The sequence below is a fragment of the Mustela nivalis genome, assembly GCF_964662115.1.
Source record: "Mustela nivalis genome assembly, chromosome: 10".
Taxonomy (NCBI): Eukaryota; Metazoa; Chordata; class Mammalia; order Carnivora; family Mustelidae; genus Mustela; species Mustela nivalis.
The window spans coordinates 22506661-22525072 of record NC_139029.1 but is presented as its reverse complement, the minus strand read 5'-3'; the positions used below and the strand labels follow the sequence as shown (position 1 = coordinate 22525072).

Below are 18412 nucleotides of genomic sequence, written 5' to 3'. Positions count from 1 at the left end.
AGTGGGGGGGCAGTCAGCAATGTCCAGCTCTGCCGGGACGGGGACAGAAGGCTGCAGGGCAGGCAAAAGGAGCTGGGGGCTGGGTGGGAACAGCCCTTCCCTGCAGGTTCTCATGATTTTTCTCTCCAAGGGTCTTCAAGGAGAACGAGGCCTCAGGGGCCCGACAGGAGAGAAGGGGGAACCGGTAAGAGGGGGCCAGCAGGGGAAGGTGATAGATGAGGTGTCCTGGGGAGCAAAGTTGGGGCCCCCAGGGATGGCTGCTGAGTGGAAGATGGGAAGGGGACTCCTTTTGCAATTCGCTGCCCCTGGTCCCTCAGATCGGGGATTTTATACCCCCTTGGGATCAAAGGAGGCTCATCTCTGTGAGCCCTGACCCTCTGGAAGGAGCAAACAGCCTGACTCCCACCCTGGGCTCAGCTCCCAGGGTCCTGGCTGGGCTGGCACTTGTCACCCAGCCCCAGGCTCATGGTGGTGGTCTCCGTCAGAGGAACCTGGGCCTTTGGGAGCTGGCCCAAGGTGGTGGCTGTCCTGGGATGGGCGTGGGCCTACTCAGTTGGCAGCTCGGGCATCCTGGCTACCGCTACTCTTTTTGCCCAAGGTAGGGGGGGAATCAGAAATGTTGGGGGGGCGGTGCTGGTCCATAATGCCTCTCTTTCTTTGTAGGGTCCTCCAGGGCAACCTGGTTACCCAGGTGCCATGGGTCCCCCAGGACTGCCCGTGAGTAAGGGGATGCTGGCTCTGAGCCTGGTGGTGGGGGGTGAGGAGAGGGCGAGGCTGATGCATCCCCCACGAGGCTCCCTCCCTTCCAAGCATTTCAGCCTGTGCTTCTGCCAGGCTGTCTGTCCATCCGTCTGTCTGTGCAGGGCTCCCCAAAGCTGCTGTGGCAGGGCAGCATGGCCCTGTCTTTCCACTGGGGAAGTTGACTGTGGCCACTGCATCCAGACCCCAGAACTGAACGCTGCCTCCTGGAGTCGGTGGGGGGCAAGGAGACTCCGGGAAGCCTACCCTCCACCCAGGGCTGGAGGCTGCTAGGTGGGCGTGTCCCCGCGTTCCCCGGAGGGAGCCATGGCAGCCGGTGGGGAGCAGCACCCCCCTGTTCCCCCAGCCGCCGTCCTCGGTACCATCTGCCTGGAAGTGCCAGCTTTTGCCAGCTGCAGTCTCCACCCCCCGTATTAGCACCGTGAGGCAGGCCACGGGGCTAATTCAGCTCTCTCTCTCCTGCTTGTCAGGGCATCAAGGGGGAGCGGGGCTATGTCGGGCCCGCAGGAGAGAAGGGAGAATCGGTGAGTCTGAGTTGCTGCTGCTGCTCCTCCGCTGTCCCTGCCCCGCCTCCACGGCCACCAGGGCCTTCCCAGCAGCCTGTGAAGGGAGAGACCTGCCTGCCCCCTGCTTCCCTGCCCCATGAGTCACTCCAGCTGCAGCGCAGGCTGAGCGGGAGGCGGAGGGGAGGCTAGAAGGAGGATCCCAGCAGGTTTCCTGGAGATGGGCCGGCCAGGGCTGCCAAGGGACAGGGGGCCTGGAGGCAGCCGGCAGGAGAGCCTCCTCCTCCCCTGCAAAGGCGCGGGCCAGCAGGGCAGGCTGGGGACCCCAGACCCTGCGTGGTACCTGGTGTGACCCCACAAACCCAGAGACCCCCTTCCAGGCTGAGTGCAGGGGCAGGGGCTGTTTTCAGGGGAGGACGTCACATCAGTGAGGTTCTCCCTGAGTCTCAGGAGGCGATGGGGCTTACCCAGCAAGGTGAGTGAGTAAGGGCAGAGGCTGGACTCACATCCGAGTCCGTCTGTGACCAACCCGCCAAGCCTTAGCCTTACCTTCCCCTCTCATGTCAGTGAGGCCCAGGTGGGATGTAGCAGACCCCATGGGCATTTATCCAATAACAGACATTCCTCAGGGGCCTTCTGGGTGCCAGCCTGTTCAGGGGGTGCCGCCGTGAACAAAACAGGCACCTGTGTGACCCTTGACTTCAGGAGCTCACATTCCAGCGAGGGAGGATGAATAAGTCAATGCTTATAAATGATGAGAAAGCAATGGAGAAAAGAGAGCAGGGTAAGGGGCTGGCTGGTGCACAGGGTGCTATTCGACAGAGGATCAGGAGGCCTCTCTGAGGAGGCGCTGTTGGGCCTGAGCCCCGCATAGAGTGAGGGGTGGGGGAGGGCACATGGTTATCTATCCTGGGGAATCCCCAAGGGAGAGGCCATGGATGGGGGCACCTTAGGAAGAAATTGGAGCCAATGAATCCCTTGGTAAGATTTTAAGAACCCCAGAAAGGGTGGGGGAACAGTAGGCATTCTAGGGAGAGGGGGCAGCCGTGCAAAGGGCCAGGGGTACGAATGTAGAGTATGTTCAGAGAATAGCAGTCTGACCAAGCAAGGCAAAAGATAAGATGGGGAGAGGAGTGAAGCCGAAAAGGGGGGATGGTACCAGATCACAGGATGCCTCAAAACCCAGCACTGGAGGAAAGTGTGTACCTCGTTCAGTTGGACAGAGGGGAGACATGGAAGTCTTTGGAGCAAGAAGGGGTTAGAATCAGAGCTATGTTGGAAAAGAGGAGAGGGCAGCCAGTTGCTGGCTGGACCGAAGTGAGCCAGGAGGTGGCAGGACTAGTTAAGAGGCTAGTTCAATAGTTCAGGCTAAGAGAAGGGAAGCTGGAGCTAACCAGGGAGGAGTCCTGCCGGCTTAGTCTCCCGCCACGTCTCCAGCTACTTTCTGCCCCTGTTGCCTGCCCCATCTCCTCATCTCCCGCCTCGCCCAGCCTGGGTGGCTGATTCTGCTCCTTTGTGTCCCCAGGGCCCGCCAGGATCTGAAGGCCTCCCAGGTCCCCCAGGCCCAGCGGTGAGTGGAGGAGGAGACAGGAGACAGTGGACATGGGGACTCCTGGTCCCCGTCCAGCCCTGGGGTCTAAGGGAAGATTGACTAGGTTCCAGATGCCTTGTTGTCTCTGGTGACAGGGTCCCCGAGGAGAGCGAGGACCCCAAGGGAACTCGGGAGAGAAGGGTGACCAGGTGAGTGACCAGAGGACCAGGTTGGCAGTCCTGACCGTGGGGGGAGGCCTGAGGGGATGGGCACAGGGAAGGGGCTGGGTCCTCTCCCTGGTGGTCACCCTCACGTGTGGAGGGGTGACCGGCTCTAGCCTCCAGCCCTCACTCGTCCCTGAGATGTCCTCTCCCCGCTGGAGACTGGAGCTTCACCTGCTGCTGCTCTTGGGCAGAGTGGAGGACGGCCCCATGGCTCGAGGCAGCCTCCTGGTGTCACTCTTTCCATTGGGGCTGCCAGGACTGGGAGAGTGGGCGGCACCGCAAACTATCCCTTCCTTCTTCTCCTAGGGATTTCAAGGCCAGCCAGGCTTTCCCGGCCCACCGGTGAGTGAAGCCACAAAGCCAGCCCTGTCTCTGTGATCTTATTTGGGAAGAGTGGGCCTGACCAGGCCAGGCTGGGCTCGGATGGGCCCGGGGAAGGGAGGGAAGATGCATGGGAGGAACGGCCTGGGTGGCCAGGCCTGCCTCCAGGAGCCACGACCTGGAGGGCAGAGCCTCCTGGGTGGGCCTCCAGCAGCAGGCCAGCCAGCAGTAACGCTCTGAGGCGGTGTTTCTAGGAAGTCCGAATGTGTCAGAATGTGTCCTATTACCATAGTGAAGCAGACCCAGGAGGAAGGAAGGGGAGGTCCCCCCTCTAGCACCCCCCTCATTCCTGCCTGCCCCTTTGTTGACACAGGGCCCCCCTGGATTCCCAGGCAAAGCTGGAGCACCCGGCCCACCTGGGCCCCAAGCGGAGAAGGTGAGCAGGACCCCAGGTCGGCCACAGCCACGGATCTGAGCCCGGCAGGTCCCACACCCCGTCTAGCCTCCAGCCCTCGAGCCTTGGGAAAATCAAGGACTGGCTCGGTTAGGTCAGGGATGGGGAAGGAGACCTCCAGCATAGCTGCGGCTGGGCCCAGGGTGCCTGCTGGGAGCAGGGGGCGGGCAGGAGGCAGAGGGGTGTGTGAGAGGAGGTGACGGCAGCACCTGGCCTGGCTTCATCTCCTGAGGGGAGGAGGGAAGCACATCCAGACTGTGAACCCGAACCCTGAGTTCCGGAGCCCCGAAGCCAGTACTAGTCTGGCAGTTCTGTCAGACCTTCCGGGTCTGATAACAGCAGGAACAAAACATGGGCAGACGGTCCCGCAGGGCCTACAGAAGGCAGGCGTGGCCTGGGAGCTGGTGACAAGGGTTGGAAGGAGTGGCAGCCAGGAGAGCCCCCCAACATCGGCTGTATCCGGCCTTGACTTGATCATTGGAGACTAGCTCGGCTTTGGTCTGGAGGTTGACATCTTTGTCTCAGCCCAACCTCTGGGCTCCCCAGATGTGATGATGGTGGGGGGAGTATAATGAGGCCCCAAATTGACTTCTAAGCTTGGGGGTGGGGGTCTTATGGCCCAAGGGGAGAGACAGGAAGCCTGCAACCTGGGTGGAGCCTCTTTCCTCTGAAAACACACCTAGTACAATGGTCAGAGCTAGAAGGGACTTATACAAGGGCCACCTGGGTCAAACTTTTCACTGTGAGGCAATGACGCCCAGAGAGGCTGAGGGCATCGCAGAGGCACACGGCCAAACAGCAACAGAACTGAGACTTCCTCCTAGCCCAGGAGAGCCGCTGGGCGCCTCCCTGCCTCCCCAGAGCCAGCACTTACCCACCGTGGTGGGTGCCGCTGCCCTTCCCTTTGTGGGGACGCGGGTGGCAGCCCCACCAGAGCCCTCTGCGCTGGCTCTGTACCCCAGTGCTGCCTGCTCTCCTTAGGCTGGTCACTGCTGAGAGTCCCAAACCTCTGGCCAGGGGTTCTTAGTCTCCACTCCCTGTGGGACTGACATTTTTCTGGGGCTGTGCTGACCCCTCCTGGTAGCGGGTGGCATTGCAGTGCCACTCCGGGGCTCTCCTCCCCACCCCCCATGGAAGGGGGTCTCTAGCCGGGATCATTTTCCCCTTGGTTGGGTCCACAGCCATGGCTCCATGGCAGTGCCATTCTCTTTGCACTAGGGCACGTGGCAGCCCGGCACACGAAGCTCTCCCCCCCCCCCGCCCCCGTAAACATTCTAGCTCAAACATTGATTCTCACCATTCCCCTGCCTTGGACAGTCCCTGGCTCCCCAGTGCTTGTAACAGTGGTTCCAGACTTTGTTTTGCAGTCCCTGTGCCCTTTCATCACACAGAAGCTCACGTGAACCCTCAGTGTTTAAAACAGAAACAAGTGGAGCTGCTCTGGCTAAGGAAGGGGCAGGGGTCTCTGGGCTCCCATATCAGGCACCCATCTCTGAGGCTCCTCCAGGAGCCCCCACGGCTCTGAGAAGCAGAAAAGTACTGGTTGGTCAGACAGAGTCTAGCACTGGGTTCAGGGCCCTCCCCCACCTCCAGACTTCTTCCTACCCCACCCCTCCCCACCCCACCCCACCCCGTCCACGGGCTCCCCGGACACCCTGGCTAGGCTAGACTTAAACTTCTTGAGGACAGGGGCCACACTTTTTTCATCTGGAAGGATCAACAGCTGTATAACGCTTGGCACTTTGTTGAGACTGAGCGCCCCCTGTGCCAGTCCCTGAGTCAACCTTGAAGAAGATGCTAGACCAAATAGGCTGTGTCCCCTTCTCATAGAACAGTGTGGAAAGGGGGATGCTTTGCAGACGAAGACAGGTCCTCTTGGGGGAGTGGTGTGCAAGATATCCAGGGAGGCCAGGACAGAACTGGGACTGGAAACCAGCTGCCCAGACTCCCAGTAGTCATCAGGACCCCGCACCTGGCACCTCGTCCCAAGGTGGGGCAAGGCCCTGCTGACTTTGTTGTGGGGGTCGGCTCCTTTCCAGGGCAGCGAAGGGATTCGAGGCGCACCAGGCATGCCTGGTCCCACTGGGCCACCAGGACCTCCTGGGATTCAGGTGAGTGTGTGTCGTCTTAGCATGACCGATACATGTGCACATGTATGTTTAATTGGGGTGGCAGCTGGATGAGGAGTGGACAGGGTGGAGGGGCTGGAGCAGGTCTCTCGCCTTAGGGCTCCAGCACAAGCATGCACATATGCCTTTTTCCTGTTTCTAGGGCCCTGCTGGCCTGGATGGTTTGGATGGGAAGGACGGCAAGCCTGGCTTGAGGGTGAGAAGATGAGCATCTCCTTCCTTCTTCCTCCTCCAGGAGCCAAAGTCAATAGAGCCTCGATGAAGGAAACCAAATCCCCCCACCCCTCTGCTTTACCTCCACCTGCTTCTCACCACACCCCACTTCTCTTTCTTTTTTTTTTCTTCAAAGATTTTATTCATGTATTTGACAGACAGAGATCACCAGTAGGCAGAGAGGCAGGCAGAGAGAGAGAGATGAGGAAGCAGGCTCCCTGCCGAGCAGAGAGTCTGATGCGGGGTTTGATCCCAGGACCCTAAGATCATGACCTGAGCCGAAGGCAGAGGCTTAACCCACTGAGCCACCTAGGTGCCCCTATACTCCACTTTTCTGATTGCACCAGAGCTCCTTGGTTCCTCAGTACTCCTGGTAGCTTAACCAGGTTGCATGAGCTGGGTCTCCCCAAAAGGGGGCAGCCAAAGGAATGGGTTTATATCCAGAAACTCAGGCAACTAAAGATCCTTGACCCCAGAGATGGGGTCAAGATCCTAGGCTGGGGGTCTGCAGGCACAGAAGGACTTGAACAGCCCTGGCTCCTTGGATCTGGTTTTCCTGGAGAGTCTGAAAGGGATGGGGCATGGTCAAGGGCAGAGCATCGAGGTCAACCTCCTTCTGTACCCAAAGAAGAAAAATCGAGGTTCCGATTGGGCTGGGATGCACTTGGGCTCCACAGCCAGTCAGAGGCCGAGCTTGGCTTAGATCCTTTCTCTGCCTCCCAGGACATTCCCTCCATCCTGGGAGAGCCGGGGAGGGCTGGAGAGAGGGAAGGTGGTGAAGAATGAGTGGGCGTCCTGTCTCAATGCCCCTGGTCTCTTCCCTAGGGGGACCCTGGTCCTGCTGGCCCCCCCGGACTCATGGGACCCCCGGTAAGTTGAGCTGCAGGAAGGAGCGGGGAGCTGGGAGGCCCTTGCCTGGTGTGGGCTCTGTCCAGATCCTCCGAGGACCGTGCTATGGTTTTGGATGGGTTTGATTTGCTCAGCCTGAGGAAGGAGGCAAGGGAAGTGGCCTCTGCTTGGGGCGAGGTCCGCGGCAGCTTCCTGCTTCTTCTTCCAGGGCTTCAAGGGGAAAACGGGACACCCTGGCCTCCCAGGACCAAAGGTAAGGGCCTGGTGACTTCTGCCAAGCAGGTCTTCTCAGCTCTCCCGAAGCCTTGACCCCAGGCAGACATGGCGGCCTCCAGGGGTGCATGTGGTCCCCTGAGCCTTGGCTGAGATGCCATCCCAGGACCCGGGCCTCCCAAGACCGCCGGCGCTGGCAGAGCCGCTCAGGCTTTGCTGTCTACCCACCTGAGGGCATCAGAGGCTGGAGCCCGGGCAGGCGGCAGGGCTCTTCAGAGATGGGGTCAACTTGGGCTGGAGGAGCCAAATAGAGGTATTTCGAGCTCCAGTCGGCCCTCTCTCTTCCAGGGCGACTGTGGGAAACCAGGTCCCCCAGGCAGCAGTGGCCGGCCCGGAGCAGAGGTAAAAGCAGATGCCGCCTTCAGACACAGCCACTGCCTCCCACTCACTGGCTGAGGGGCTCCCTTCTCTCCTGGGCCTTTTGGGGGAGGTTTTGCCCCAAACTGCACACCCTCGCCTTCTTCTTCCTCACCTCCTCCCCCCTGCAACCGGTGTCCCCCTCCCTGCAGCCCTATTGGGTCACTCACCTAAAAAGCAGGCTGAGGGCTGTGATTTCTCTCTCCAACAATACTGATGGGCGGGGCTGGTCGAGGTGTACCCCCCCCCCCCCCGCCCCCTCCTCCCCGCCCAGCATGGGCCTGGAGGCCGGGTCTCAGCTCAGCCTCTCTGACTATTGGCGTTCCCCCTGCTCTGCTCAGGCTCCTCCCGCCTATCAATCCCATGTGAGTTGAGTCTGCTTCTGTGTTGCTTTTTCCCCCCTCCCCCGGCTCCTGCAGGGTGAACCTGGTGCCATGGGACCTCAGGGAAGACCCGGCCCCCCAGGCCATATCGTGAGTTAAGCCCATTCTTGCCCCCACCTTTATGAGAGTGAGGACCCTGCTAGGGTTGAAGTGTGTGTGTGGGGGGGGGGGATGGCCCGCAGGAACTGCCCCCAGGAGCAGCCCTGTTGTGTGGTGAGGGTCTCTGCGCCCACCTTGTCCCGCGGCCCCTGGGCTCTTTGCCGTTTCCTTATTTTCTGGGCACAGTGGAGTTTACTTACCAAACAAAGATCATTCAGTTATTCAGCAAACAATAATTGAGCACCTGCTCCATGCCAGGCATCTCTCCAAGCAGGGGGCTAAGGCAGTGAGTGAGAGAGACAAGGTCCCCTGCTCCCAGAGCTTGCACACAGGCGTGACAAACAAGCAGATTAATGCGGCAGCCTCGGGCAGGGGTGTGATGTCACTGACAGGGCCTGGGAGGTGCCTTCAGAGGCAGTTTTACTGCCCTAGTGGCATCTGAGCTGAGGCCTGAAAGAAAAAGGAGCCACCCGCCTAGCGGTCTGGGGGAAGAATGTCCAGGTGGGAAGGGAGGGTGGGGGTGTGGGGGGGCCACTGACACCAAGAGCCCGAGGCAGAGAGGGGCCTGGGGTGGTGGGGGGAGCCCCAAGTTCAGCGTGATTGGAGTGGAGTTGGACAGGGAAAGCTGTGCTTCCAGAGAACCTGCTGCAGATCTGGGACCTCGGGTAGGGGGTGGGGGGTAGGGAGGGCCGCAGGTGGAAGCTGGGGTGGCCCTGAGGGAGAGGGTGGAGGTGGAGTGGTGGCCCCAGGCAGAGAGGCTGTGTTTGGAGGACTTGCTGCTGCCCTGCATGGGGGAAGGGCAGGGAGCAGTGGAAGGAGCAGAGCTGAGAGGACTCCTCCTGGTGTGGGTGGGCGGCCGGGTGCGTGGGTGGTGCACTTACAGAGGTAAGACAACTTGGTGAGGACAGTTATTAAGCAGTAATGAGTTTCCTGTCGGAATTTGCTCCTCAGTAACATAGATGGCTGCCAATGGGCTCCTTTGATCAGTGTGACGGCCCCGAGCTGATGGGGTTCCTGAGCAAAGGAAACACTCTGGCTTTTGATTGCAGGCCTGTTGTGGCAGACATACGGTTTCCAAAAGGCTTCTGGAAATGTTAAAAATAGTTCATGAGCAGAAAGAGGAGCTCCCGGGTCCTCATCACCGTGTGTATGGATCTCAAGGGACCCAGAGCCCCCGGCTTGGGGACCCAAGGTCCCCGCCTTGTCCCCGCTCACATTACAGATGACAGGAAGGGCATGCTCTGAATTGTGAGCCCCTCGCAGACTCACTGGGGGCTGAGGAAAGGGGGCACGAGGTTCCCCCTCTCATTTCTGTCTGTCTGGCCTCAGCCTCTGCTCTGTGCCAGTCCCAATGCTGGACATTCCTGCCCCAGAGGTCTAGAGATGAGTAGAACGGCATCCATGCTTCCAGAACTTTCCATCTGGGAGCAAGGAGAGATGTGCCATGAGAGAGACCTGCATGTCTTGGGCTTCAGAGAAGGCATAGCTCTAACCAAGGAGCTGGCGTTTGAGCTGTGACTCAGGGATGGGGAGGCATGCGGGCCCCACCCCAGCCCAGCAGGGTAGGAGCGCCAGCACGTGTTGAGTCCCATTGTCCTCCAGTGGCCGCAGAGCAGGAGCTCAGAGAGGCCCAGGGTCCAATGGCCGGCCTTATCCGTTTGGTCTCTGGGGTTGGGGTTGAGGCCCTACTACGCAGCCCCCAGCTCCAGCTCTTTGCTTCTCCCACAGAACGGGAGGAAGTGGGGGAACCTCAGAACACCCCAGGCCCACATTGTTAACCTTCAAGCCTTTGCCCTCTGCCCTCAGCTCTGGTAGTGGTTGCCAGATCGTCCACTCAGGTCCTGTGAGCGCAAGGACCCCCAGGTGTCAGCTCTGGCACAAATCCTTTGGTAAAAGCTCAAGTGCAAGACCAGAAGGGAAGAGGAGGCTTTAGGGAAGAGAATGGAGCTGCAGAAGTTCAGGATCTGTTTTCGCTGTTGGTCTCTCTCTTGCCTGCAGGGGGCCTTGTTCCCCAAGACTCTTTCTGTCCCACTGACCTCATCTTTCTTTAGGGGCCACCAGGGCCTCCAGGACAGCCAGGCCCAGCTGGGATCTCTGCAATGGTGAGTGACCTACTCCCCGCATCTCCCTCCGGGGAGTCTGGCTGGGGCTTCTTTCACAGCAGGGAGCTGTGAGAAGAGTTTGTGTCCATCCCCCCCTTTCCCTGGGTCTCCCCAAGTGGCATGTAGTGATGGCCTTTGGAAGGGGCTGGAGGCCATCACGGGGCCCTGCCTCAGGTTTGGACAGCGCCATCCACCCCAGGGGTCCCTGGCACGCAGTGGCACTTACTTCTGCTGTGTGGGGTTCACCACTGCCTCTCCTGTCCACTCTTACCATCCACCCCCTTTCTCTCCAGGGCCTAAAAGGAGATCGGGGAGCCACTGGAGAAAGGGGCCTTCTAGGCCTTCCAGGCCAGCCTGGCCCCCCCGGACACCCTGGGCCCCCGGTAAGACCCCGAATCTCCCTGCACAGTCCCGAGGGAAAGGGCCAGTTGGCTTTGTCAGTAGAGCGCAGCGCAGCACAGCTGGGGTCTCCAGGGAAAGAGAGGCAGTGAGCAGGCAGCTAGCAGTGTGGAGGAGCTGGTGTCTGAGGATCGTGTTGTATCTGGAAGAAAAGACAAGCCCTGCCAGCCAGCGCTTGCCCGGCATGCACTGAGCCACTGCCCCAACTGTGCACGACCTGTGCCGATTCCTCAACCTGGCGTCAGGCCGGGGAGACCTGGCACCTGTTCAGCCCCTGCCTCCTCCCTGGGGCATTGGCTGGTAACCACAGAGGGTCTGTAAACATCAGGAACCAGACATGTAGCCCCATTACCACAGCCCTCATGGCCACTCAGAAACCACTTCTGGTCGTGGTTAGAGCTTAATGCTCTGAGAGCTGTGAAGTCTTGGCCAGTGACAGTGTGCTGAATGGGGACCTAAGTGCTTGACATTTGTCATGTAATCAGTACTGCAATCTTATTTAGTAGGTCCGATTGTCCCCATCTTACACGTAAGAAAACCAAGGTTGAGCGAGGTTGAGTAGGTTGCCCAGAACCACACAGCTAGGAAGGGCTGCCTGATTCCAAAACTTGCGTCCTTAGCCACTCCACAATCCTCCCTCTTTCAAAGGTTCCAGACAAGTGACCCACATCAGGTGGCTGGATTGCCAGTCTTAGGGATGAAGTCTCCTGGGGACACTGAGGCAGGAACCTAGGTCGCCTAGGTCCCAGGGCAGGGTGTTCTCTTCCAGAAGCAGTAGCCATGACCTTGGGGCTGGTGTCCTCAATGGGATGGAGAGCTCCAGCCCATGCAGGGGTGATGGTCGGCCCAGCCACCAGGAGGCTGAGTCTCACCCATGCACTCTGATTCTTGCCATGGCCCCGGGGCAGTGGGCAGGTGGGTCCTCCAACATTCTGTTGTTCCCTGGAGCTTCCAGGGTCCCTGGATGCATCCACCAGTTGTCTGGCAATCCCAGATTCCTCTTCCCCACCATCTCAGCAGAAGCAGGATGGGCCCAAGATGCAGCCGGTACCGTCCTGGGGAGGGAACAGGCTCGGCAAACGTGGAACCTAAACTCAGAGCTAGGGTTCCTGAGAGATGCCGGGACCTTGAGCCAGGAGCCAGGAGCATATAGTCCGCTCTGCCCTTGCCCAGCTTGGTCAGGGGTGACCAGGGTTGTTGATGTGCGGCTCTGGGACGGGCTGGAGTTGGGGGTGGGAGGGAAGCCCAAGTTTCCATGGCCCATGGCCCAAGGTTCTGAGGGTGGGGGCTAGAGAATCTTGGTCCCTTGGTGGCCCAGGGCCGGACACGTATGGTGGGCAAGAGAAGACAAGGGACACCATGCTGGGTTAGTGCCGATTGCATATCTCCTGCTCTCTACTCCACAGGGTGAACCTGGTGCAGATGGTGCGGCTGGCAAAGAGGTACTGTCGCTGGGCTTATCTTTTCCTGCGGTGGGGTTCTTCTGCTTGCACCTCACCTTGTCCTCACGCCTCTTTGTTCACTCACTAAACCCTCCCTGAAGGCATGGACTCCCTCCAGACAGATATACAGGAAGCTGGTGGCCGTTGCTGCACTGGGGAGAGGGACTGGGGATTAGGCAGAAGGATGCATGACACTTGTTCTTCACTAATTTTCTTACTGTGCACTTGGTCAAAGAGAACCGATGATGGTATTGGTGGCGGTGGTGCTGGTGGTGGTGGTGATGGTGATGGTGGTGATGGTGATGGCTGTGATGACGGTGGCAATAGTGATGATGATGGTGGTGATGATGATGGTGGTAGTGATGATGGTGGTGGTGGTGATGATGGTGGTGGTGGTGATGGTAGTGGTGGTGATGGTGGTGATGGTGATGGTGGTGATGGTGGTGATAGTGATGATTGTGGTGATGATGGTGGTGGTAGGAAGATGGTGGTGATGATGGTGGTGGTGGTGAAGATGGTGGTGATGATGGTGATGGTGGTGATGGTGGTGATGATGGTGGTGATAGTGATGATGATGGCGGTGGTGATGGTGGTGGTAGTGAAGATGGCGGTGATGATGATGGCGGTGATGATAGTGGTAGTGGTGATGGTGGTGGTGGTGATGGTGGTGATAGAGATGATGATTGTGGTGATGATGGTGGTGGTAGTGAAGATGTCGGTGATGATGGTGGTGGTGGTGATGATGATGGTGGTAGTGATGATGATGGTGATGGTGGTGGTGGTAGGCTCCAAACATTTCCTGGGTACCAGCTCTTGCCAGGCCCTCTAATATGCCATGGATGGGCCCTTTCACTCTGACTTCTCACCTCTTTTTGTCTGTGACAAGGGACCCAACCAACATGATTACACAAGGCCATGCCCTGGGGGACATCATGCTCCCTTCTAGCTGTCAACCAACAGGAAGGAGGCTCTTGTCCTTCCTTACACAGAGCCCAGCTGGACAAAGCCCGAGGCCCCAGGGCCATGGAAGTTGGTCCTTTCATGACACCACCTCCCTGGCCAGCTCAAAGATGTTTCCCAGACTTGACTCCTGACTTTTGCTTTCTTCTAGGGACCCCCTGGAAAACAGGGGCTCTATGGACCCCCTGGTCCAAAGGTAAGTGGGCATGGGCTGGTTTTGAGAGGAAAAACTCATGAGTGATGAAGGCCAGCTCCACGCTATGACTTTAGGCATGGAGAGGAGACACAGGAAGGCCAGTGGGCAGGAAGAAAAACGTGGACAGACCTCAGAACTTGGAGCAACCTCATCTCTAAAAACTTCTCATGTGGGCCTATCTCTTAGCTATGTTTGGGAGGATGGAAATCTCAAGTTCGTTTACTCATTGACCAGTGGATGGATTCATTCATTCACGCTTCAGGCATCTGCTTGATCTCACTTACATTCCAGACTCTGTCCTAGCCTTGGATAAACAGAGGTCTCTGAACAATAGCCGCTCACGGAGTCTGGTTACACTTACGCTAGGGCATGGCAGTGTTTATAGAAGATCAGACATAGCACCCAACTCAGTCTGGAGAGTCAGGGAGGCTGTGCAAAAACAGGAGCATTTCAGCGGAGCAGGAGGAGTGTACATGGCGGAAGGAGGAGGGCATTCCAGGCAGGGAGGGCTAAGACCTTGTGGCAGAAGCAGAGTCCTAAACCAGTGAAGCATGGCTGCGGGTACAGGGGCAGGGAGACGGGCCTGGAAAAGAGGTGGTTGGGACCACATCACGAATGATCTTGAATGTCTAGCCAAGGAATCCGTTTTTATCCTGAGGGCGCCTGGGAGCCATCAGAACTTCTACGCAGGAAGTGAAAAGCATGAAAACTGTCTTTTCAGAGGACCACTCTGGAGTCCTTGTCAAGATGCTGTGGCCACAGTCAGAGGAAGATGCTAGGGGCTAGGTTGGGGGAGCGGGGGATGGAGAGAGAGAGGCCAGTGGCTGCAACATCATGAAGTGGATTTGATAGGACTCGGCCATGCTGGATATGACTTCCTGTCCTTGCAGGGTGATCCGGGACCTTCAGGACAGAAGGGCCAGGCAGGAGAGAAGGGAAGAGCTGGCATGCCTGGCGGGCCTGGGAAGAGTGGCTCCATGGGGCCCGTTGGGCCACCGGGTCCAGCAGGAGAGAGAGGTCACCCTGGCTCTCCGGGGCCTGCGGGGAGCCCCGGCTTGCCCGGGATGCCTGGCTCCATGGTAAGGAGGAAGCCTGGCCGCCATGGGCACCGTCCCACAGAGCAGGCAGACAGTGTGGGTGGAGCAGAGACCATTTTAGAAGCTCCTGCTGACCCTCTGAGTGAAAGAGCACAACTCCCATGTGGGTGGTTCTTAACCATGTGTGGGAGGGTGGGGAGGTTGGGGAACCCTCTCCCCAGGAGATCGTGCTGCTCCACAAAATGCTTTGCACCATTTCAGGGGGGTTAGGACCCTGGATTAAGTATCCGTGGGAGGCTCCTAGAACCTTTGTTCCCCTCCTTGTCCTTTATTTCAATAAAGTCTTTTCCCGGGGGAGAGCACCAGGCTTGGAAGTATAATTGAGGCAAGTTTTCTTCTTTTTCCTCAGGGAGACATGGTGAATTATGATGAAATCAAGAGGTTCATCAGACAAGAGATCATTAAAATGTTTGATGGTAATTGGCAGCTGGCTGGGTGGCAGTGGGTGCTGCTGGCCCTTCCCAGCTGGTTCTCCGCCCTGCCCTGGCCTCCTTTCCCTTAAAGCCCAATTCCCCTCCCTAGTCACCACCACCGCCCCCCTCCACGTACAGGCATATGTTCAATTAGACGTCAGACCTTCCTTATCACCTGCTCTGTTCAGAGATAAAATGATTTCTCCCCCCACCGCTCTCCCTGAGCCCCCACTGGAGCAAAGCAGACAGACAAGAAAATTGAAATCAAACGAGTCTGCATGAAGTGAGTTCTGAACAGAGTGGCGAGCAGCAGCCATAAGATAGCTGGGGTGCTTTCACTTTTAAGCTTTCCTCCTGTTCATTTGTTCACCCAGCCTTGCCATGCGAGGGCCTGGGGAGAACGGGGACCCTGTCCTGACAGGGCTAGCCATCTTGCTTGGGAAGCAGACCTTGAATGCCAAGCAAGGAGTCTGGACTTGACTGTGAAGCTGGTGGCGGACTAATGAGGGGGTTGGAGGAGAGGGAGGCCATCTGTCAGGTTGGGGCTGCCGAGAGACGACGGTGCAAAGGAAGGTGGAGGCAAGGGCACGGGAGGCCACTCAAGAGATCAGCCCCCCTGTTCCTTGCTCTGACTCCCCTTTGAAGAAAGGCCATTTTGGACTCCTTGCTGGCAGCCCCTCTGTGCCAGTGTGAGGCCCCAGGGCAGCCTGTGACCTGTCCCTGCCTTTCTTACAGAGAGGATGGCTTACTACACCTCCAGGATGCAGTTCCCCATGGAGATGGCCGCAGTTCCAGGACGCCCAGGGCCCCCAGGGAAGGATGGCGCTCCAGGCCGGCCAGGCGCTCCGGGGTCACCCGGACTCCCTGGCCAGATCGGCAGGGAAGGACGGCAGGGCGTGCCAGGAATGCGAGGTAGCTCTGCCCTCCAGGTGTACCTGCATCTCTCTGGGGGCAAACTGGAGCATGGCATGAGGTCCATCGTGACCCTGACAGATGTGTGCATGTGTGTGTTTCAAATAATCTGACCGCGTGTGTCGTTTTTCTGCTCAAGAATAGGACTTATTGTATTTCTTTCGTCCCAGGATTGCCCGGGACCAAAGGTGAAAAGGGGGACATTGGTATCGGCATTGCAGGAGAAAATGGTCTCCCCGGCCCCCCAGGTAGGAAGAGCCAGAATGTGAAATCATATCTTGAGCAGCTGAGATCTGCTTTGCTTATGTTCCTTCTACAGCACAGTATAATCATGTAGAAACTCAAATAACTACAGGTTTATCAGCCACCATTTACAATAATGCCAAGGTGTGCAGGGTCCCGTGGAGGACCCAGGGCCCATCCTCAAGACCTAAACTGGGCTAGCAGGACAGAGGGGAAGGCAGTTGGATATGGTGGAGCCAGCGAAGGCCAGTTCAAGCTCTGCTCAGCATCATCCTGGCTGTCCAAACTGGACGAGGTCACTAAGTCAGGCTGCAGAGCCTGAAAGAGACAGGACCATAGCCGGCCAGCCTGGCTCTGAGACCCAGCTGCAGTGAACACGTACCCCGCATGGAAAACCTCTCTGAGCCTGTGTCCTCATCTACAAAACGAGATGATTGTTTCTTTCTCACGGAATCGTTGTAAAGATTCATTGAATTATGCATCCAAAGCACTCACCTTGTGCCTGGCACATGGAAGCTGCCAGTAAAACTGGCTAGTAATATTGTTACTGTTACATTAACGTAAGGATCAGATCGGGTCTTCGCGAAAACCTATTGTAACCTGACAAATATTTGTCACACAGTGATGTCATATTTACCACGACCACAATTTCTTCTTTTCTTGTCACCTGGATCTCCTAACATTCCTCCTCTGATTCTTCCCCCGTCTAGGTCCCCAAGGCCCTCCCGGCTATGGTAAGATGGGTGCCACTGGACCGATGGGCCAGCAAGGCATTCCTGGCATCCCTGGCCCCCCAGGTCCCATGGGGCAGCCTGGAAAGGCTGGCCACTGCAACCCCTCCGACTGCTTTGGGGCCATGCCCATGGAGCAGCAGTACCCACCCATGAAGAACATGAAGGGGCCTTTTGGCTGAAATCCCCAGCTCCATCAGATGAAGGACTCCATTGGGAACATAAGGCTGAAACTTATAGGACTCTGTGATGGGTTGTGAATGTTTTGTTTTCCTTAATTGCTATTAATATTTTTTTATCAATAAATGAACAAAACTACCTGCAACCCCACTTTCAGTGGGGGGTTTTCCGCTGCTGCCACCACCTCTCTGTCACCCCACCCCCATTCTGGTCATCTGGGCCAAGGTTCCAAAAAGGGCCTTTCTCTTGTGTCTGTGGTCAGCCGGCGGAGCTGTGGGATGTTGCTGTCGAGGTCTCCTCTCTAGATATTTCTGAACCATGCTGGAGCTTGTGTCCTGCCCTCCAGGGCACACTTCTCAAAAGTCAGAGAAGGGGCATCATTCAGCCTGTTCCCACAAATGTGCCAAAGGCAGATGCGGAAACCCCATTTACAGCTCACAGAGGCTTCCCCAGAGAAGCCGGTGTTTGGTACCCCACCCACCCTCGTTACTTCTTGAAAGTGGCCCAGGGTGCACGTGGCATTTCCCCAGGTGTGGGACGTATTCACCTGCCCGAGAGCATCTCCAAGCCAGCAGGCTCTTCCTGCTGCCCCAGTAATTCCATCATTAGAACGTCCGTGCAAACAGGAAAGAGAGGCATCAGCTCCCAGCCTAAGCAACCAGGGACGGCTTCTCCAGGAAATGAAATGGAAACTTCTGCCTGTACCAGCGCAGAGCCCGGCCACCAGCTCTCCTGGACTGCAAATGGCGTCTTTTGTTAAACTCTGTTCATCTAATGCATGTGGTGTTTTTCCCCGCACATCTTAGCCTAAGCCTTCAGAAACAGGTTGCAACGGTGCAAAGGGGTCACGGGCAAGCCACGATCAGATCTAAGCTCGGGGGTCTTCAAAGTCCACTGGGAATTTGGTGATTTATCTTCTGTCTCCGTCTCCATATATAAAAAGGGCAGGAAGAAAAGAGCAGGGGGGAAGACAGTAAGTTGAATATTATGGAAACATTCCATCTCAAGCCTTTTCCTTCTGTCCTTTTCACATCTCTTGTCCTGATGAGCTGGCTCCCCTGAGAAAAAGCAACAGGGCACATCCAGAGGGACTTCTAAAAAAAGTCATTTTACTGGTCCCAGCTTTCTGGAAGGCTTATTCAAGTTGGATAAACTTCAAAGGGATCACAGAGCAGGCTCAGAGAAGCACCCAGAGTCTAGATGCTTATCCAAACTGCCCGAAGCCTTCAAACTTGCTATCCTCTCTCCAGAGCTGGCATCTCCAGCACGGTTCTGAAAATTCACTTCTCCAGTTGGGCCCCAGATACCCAGAGACCAGCCCACTGAGAGTTTTTCAGAACCTTTGCCCTATTTTTTTCCTGCCAGGAGGAGAGGCGAGCCAGTGGCCGGGGGAACGACATTGTGCAGACTCCCGAGCACGCCCGAGTGTCTCACGTGATGCTTTTAGATCAACGGGGCATCGATTCTTCTTTTGTCCCTCATCAGCAATTCTCAGTTAACTCTGGTTCTAACATCAAATGTTAAAAAGCAAACACATCATCTTGGCATTGAAGTAGCAGCTAGTTTTGGACAGTGGAGGAGGACAGATGTTAAAGCATTCCTAGTGGAAGGCCAGCTCCCACTTTCGGCCCCAGTCTGCAAA

General features: G+C 57.4%; 1 protein-coding gene across 3 annotated transcripts in view; it reads left to right on the top strand.

Moving 5' to 3' along the window:
- Positions 1-16908, top strand: part of COL16A1 (collagen type XVI alpha 1 chain) — a 50211-nt gene extending 33303 nt beyond the window's left edge. For all 3 annotated transcript variants that reach the window (XM_082685591.1, XM_082685590.1, XM_082685592.1), the window contains 22 exons: positions 131-184; positions 664-717; positions 1230-1283; positions 2788-2832; positions 2949-3002; positions 3324-3359; positions 3712-3774; positions 5832-5903; positions 6064-6117; positions 6960-7004; positions 7192-7236; positions 7545-7598; positions 8033-8086; positions 10147-10197; positions 10491-10580; positions 12003-12038; positions 13150-13194; positions 14085-14273; positions 14641-14707; positions 15440-15616; positions 15787-15864; positions 16570-16908. In XM_082685591.1, coding sequence (XP_082541717.1) covers positions 131-184; positions 664-717; positions 1230-1283; positions 2788-2832; positions 2949-3002; positions 3324-3359; positions 3712-3774; positions 5832-5903; positions 6064-6117; positions 6960-7004; positions 7192-7236; positions 7545-7598; positions 8033-8086; positions 10147-10197; positions 10491-10580; positions 12003-12038; positions 13150-13194; positions 14085-14273; positions 14641-14707; positions 15440-15616; positions 15787-15864; positions 16570-16772 — 1620 coding nt within the window. In that variant the 3' untranslated portion in view covers positions 16773-16908. The remainder of the gene's footprint in view (positions 1-130; positions 185-663; positions 718-1229; positions 1284-2787; positions 2833-2948; positions 3003-3323; positions 3360-3711; positions 3775-5831; positions 5904-6063; positions 6118-6959; positions 7005-7191; positions 7237-7544; positions 7599-8032; positions 8087-10146; positions 10198-10490; positions 10581-12002; positions 12039-13149; positions 13195-14084; positions 14274-14640; positions 14708-15439; positions 15617-15786; positions 15865-16569) is intronic.
- Positions 16909-18412: the final 1504 nt, after the last annotated feature.